This window comes from Hyposmocoma kahamanoa, unplaced genomic scaffold (assembly GCF_003589595.1).
Source record: "Hyposmocoma kahamanoa isolate Upper Pololo Valley unplaced genomic scaffold, ASM358959v1 220, whole genome shotgun sequence".
Taxonomy (NCBI): Eukaryota; Metazoa; Arthropoda; class Insecta; order Lepidoptera; family Cosmopterigidae; genus Hyposmocoma; species Hyposmocoma kahamanoa.
The window spans coordinates 7,112,467-7,117,339 of record NW_020653740.1 but is presented as its reverse complement, the minus strand read 5'-3'; the positions used below and the strand labels follow the sequence as shown (position 1 = coordinate 7,117,339).

At 37.8% G+C, this 4,873-nt stretch overlaps 1 protein-coding gene across 1 annotated transcript; it reads left to right on the top strand.

Annotated features, from left to right (window-relative positions):
- The first annotated feature begins 3,479 nt into the window (after nt 1–3,479).
- Nucleotides 3,480–4,127, top strand: LOC113228081. Its single transcript, XM_026461223.1, has one exon. It carries the CDS (start codon nt 3,480–3,482, stop codon nt 4,125–4,127), a length of 648 nt encoding a protein of 215 aa, XP_026317008.1.
- Nucleotides 4,128–4,873: the final 746 nt, after the last annotated feature.

Sequence of the window (4,873 nt, the reverse complement as noted above, 5' to 3'; positions counted from 1 at the left end):
CACTCTACACTCACACTCTACACGACAGTCTACTAAATCTGACTAATGATACCAGGCGCTCACTACGATGAAAAAGGAACCTAAGCACGCGGTCAAAGAGGTGAAAATAATGTTGCCCGCCGTCTGCAGTCATGCGGAACCGAATGCTGCAATTGTACAAGGATTGTACTGTAAATAAAAGACTTGTCTGAGCTCAGTGGTGCCTAACTTATCGCGTAACCTCGAGCGAGTGATGGAGCCCTGGAGAAACATCAGAATCCTACATGAAAGTCAGAGAGACGCAAGACAAAAGCCGATGTACCGAAGAAGCGTGAACGCATCTTTGATAATTTTATGACCAAGCCTCCATAAGAGTTGTAAGAGGTTATATATTTTATTAACGTGATAAAAGCATTATAAATTTGTGATAAAAAATAACGGAAAATATTGTTTGATTTTATATAATTTGTTAATACTCTCTTAATAACGTACCATTTTATGGGTAGCATAAAATGCCCCGATGATAATAAATAATATTTAGTTAAATTTGTTCGTCAAAGATTGGGTTTTGTTAAGTTAATCGTATTTCCATAAAAACAGGTTAACTCAAAAATGTCCGGCTAAAAAAGAGTGATAAAAATGTAAAAGACAAGTTTTCAATTTTTAAATTTATAAACGGGAGAGGCGACATTCCCCGGAAATGGCACAGTTGGCCGGGTTCGAGAACTTAGGTTCAAGAACCGGCGAACAATAGGTACCGTGTCAAGCAAGATCGCCTTATTATTATGGGGAATTCATTGGTGCACCTTAATGGGTGATTATAGAGGTAGTGTGACCGAAGAGCATAAAAGAGGATATCTCTTACGGTACCGCGAGCGTCCGCCAGCATACCGCAGAGTCCGCTGGAATGCCGCGGCATCCGCCGACATGGCACCGGTCGCTAGGATTTGATTCTTTTCCACTAGCGACTACGTATTGAAAACTCCACAGTGCATACCAGTAGCGCTCGGTCTCAATGCACATTTCAATTTAAATAGCACAAAATATACATTCATAAATATAATAAATATAATATAAATAATTAAATATAATAATTAAAATAATTAAAATAAAAAAAATAAATATAATAATTATCTGCTCTACTACGCAGAGGGTGCGATACCCGGACCGGGAGAAAATTTTTATGGTTATTAATTTATAAATAAATAAATAAATAAATAAATAACGCACACACTCAACATAGCCCCACACTAGGGAAACCCTGTGTCGCGGGTGCCATGGACACACACATAGACAACCACAAATTGCACCCAAACTCACGAGAGAAATAAATGTAAGCCATACAAACATTTCTCCCGGCCCGGGAATCGAACCTGGGACCTCTGCGTGGCAGTCCGGCATGGTAACCGTTCGGCCACGGAGGCAGTTATTTATTTTATTAATTTATATTATTTTTAATTTTTATTATATTTCACAACACCCGAATTGAACTTTAAGCTGTCGTATTCGAAACCGAACCGAAATGACGTCACACCCGTGTGATTACTCGCGCTTCTCGACCAGCAAAGGCTAACATATGTACGTTATTCAGAACAGTTATCGAATGAAAATTTCCGAACGTCCTGTTGCTTACAAAGCAAGAATGTAATATGGAAATCCCTTTTTATTTTAAATAAAGTCTGGATTTTGTTCAACTTTATTAATTTATTTTAATGCAAGGCTAATTGCATTCCTATATTTTAGGCCATTCAAGTCTTAAAATTGTCTATAAAAGAATTTTAATTTTTCTTATAATCTATTTTACCGACTAACCCCGTGAACGCTGTTGGATAACGATATCGAACGTTTTAACTCGAATGTTCTGAATAGCTCGGAAAGCGCCCTTCGATTCGAGAACGATGTGCAATCGATCGATTCGGTTAAAATAACGAAGAGTTCTGAATCGGAGTGCTCGTCCGGTTTGCGCTGGCCCTAAAGTTTCCTTTTCCAAAATCTATTCGCAAATCGCATCAAAGATAAAACATTTATAATCTGTTCAAGTAACTGGTTTAGCGTGGGCACAATTACGAAGTCTCCTACTAAAGACTGGCGAATAGAAAGTGATTAATAGCTCGCTAATCGGTGGTATACGTAAAATCGATTAGCACACGATGTGGAACCGAACGGCGTGCGAGCGTGCTAGCTTGACGGATTATCTTCACTCTTTAGTATAGTACACGGTAAGTTTGCACATAGAGCAGTCTTTTTAACCGACTTCAAAAGTAAGTTCTCTATTCGACTGTATGTTTTTTTTTGTATGTATGTTACTCATTAACGATCCTTTTTATCGGAGAGTCGGCAGTGGTCCCATTTAAATTTGAAGAAAATATTTTATCTGTAAGGGTGGTAAACTAGGAGATGAATTCGGTTTCGCGCACTTTCCGGTAATCGATTCCAATGAAACTTGGCAAATAAATGTAATTCCACGTACTTTTGAGGTTGTATTTTGAATTACTCTGTATTGAGATTATTAGTAACTAAATTCATGACCGTAGTCCAGTATTAGGATTTGCGCCTTAACCACATAAATGCAATATGACTATGATAGAGTGGAAACTTCATATACTCACTTATACACAATTTTAACTGATTTTTGTTGAAGCAATAAATATAAAAAAACCTCTTGCTTAAATTTTGAACATAAACTACCTTGAGGCTAAACATAATTTAACTTTACTAGCTGCGGAGGTTCTTGTGAAAGTGTTCGTCCAGAGAAGTAATGTAAGCATTACTACGTTCCGGTTGGAAAGGTAGAATAGAATATTTCACAATATTACAATTCAAAATACAATGTCTGGGGATAACGTGATCGTCACTAATGCAAACAATAATAATGTATATAAAATAAAGTAGTAAAACTGCAGCCTATCGAAGTACAACGAAGTCAAGTAAAACAAAATTACAATTGTTTCATAGGAACTTATCGACACTGTAGAATTCATTATCCTATAAACGGAGTTTTAGTCGGGTGTAAAAGGTTTCGTCGTTTGTAAGGGTGCTGGTGAAATTACAGGCACATGGGACTAGTCTATTTGTGTCTCAGGGTGACGGGCGCAGTGACACTGCCCCTGTGAATGGTTGCACATACGGCGACCTTTAGCAGCGATGCAATCGCGCGCTTGCATCACGTTTGTAATCGATCTAAAATTTTTGCGATTTAAAGCTCTGAATGGCGTTGTACCTGTTATGGACAGGCGTGTCGCTTACCACCAGGCGCACGACTTGCTCAACCCGTCACTTGGTATTGTTAAAAAAATCTAAACTCACGAGTCGAGTTCACATCGAGTTCTTGGGTTTTCGCGATTGTTACACATAGGAAATTGCAGTATTCTTGATCTCTCTAAAGCTTTTGACTTGGTGGTTTATAACATTCTCTGGGACAAGCTCGAGAAGACAGACGTACATACGGACCTGATAAGTGTGCTAAAGTGCTGGTACACGAACCAGCAAAATAATGTAAGATGGGGAGGGGCTTTCTCGGATGCGTACAGGTTGAAGTGTGGGGTGAGACAGGGGGTTTGTCCTCGCCGAAGCTTTTCAACATGTACGTAAACGAGCTGATCGTTGGAGTCAGCAGTAAGCCTGTCGTATGTCGTATCGACGGCATCAGTGTAAATAACATCAATTATGCCGACGATATGGTGCTGCTGGGTCCAACGGCGGGCTCAATTGCGGATCTCCTTCGGTTTTGTGAGCAATATACAAGTACTCACGGCCTTGTATATAATTGTGTCAAGAGTGAGTCTATGGTCTTTGGGATCCCCGGTAGAGTGATGTCTTATGAACCTAAAATTAATCTAAATGAGGTGGCGCTCAAGAGGGTAAGCAGATTTAAATATCTAGGACATTACTTGGCGGAGGATCTTAGAGACCAAACTGACATTGATCGTGAACGTAGGGCGTTGGCAGCCAGATGTAATATGTTGGCACATAGATTCGCCCGCTGTAGTGAGGAAGCCAAAATAACTTTATTCAAGGCGTATTGTCAATCCCTCTACACGAATGGTCTATGGGTTAACTATATGCAGAAGGCACTCGGCGCCCTGCGCGTTCAATATAATAACGGTTTCAGGATGCTGTTAGATTGCGGTTGGATGCCAGATAAATGATTTATTTATTATTTACTATTATTATGTCTAATATTAATGCAAATTTTTCACTATACTTACAAAAGTTTTTTATTAAACACATTATTTTAAATTATTAATACAAAGATCGAACTCTCAGAAAAAAATATTTTGATCCGGCTGGATTCGAACCGACGTCTTCTAGCATACCGTGCCAGACGCTATACCACCTAAGCCACAGAACGAACCAGTGGACCTCAGGAATTTTTTTTGAGGTCCGCTGGTTTCTTTCTTCACGAATGTACTTGTTTGTCGTGTCTTTGTATTTGGTTTTCCAACGGCTTTTTTTTAGCCGTAACGCCATCTATGAGAAATCAATGAAAGTATTTCGCCACCCAGTTTTTATTGAATTGATATTCTATTATTTTTTATGTGAAATTACGACTAGTTTTGTTAGAATTGAAGGATTTTTTTCTGAGTGTTCGATCTTTGTATTAATAATTATAACAAACTAGTGGAGTAATTTCACATAAAAAATAATTGAATATACAAATACGTTATTTTAAAATTTTCCAAAGAACATTTTTAAATTTACGTTAGATACTTGTTTTACAAATGATTTTATTTTAACCATACAATTTTTTATTAAGTTTCATTTCATTATTAATTGATAATAGTAATTATAATCTATTAAAAACTTTGCATTAATTAGGACTACAGAATTGTCTGCTTGAGATTTTTCATCGAGGGAAACACTGGATCCCAAACCATCTACTCTGTTGAAATTA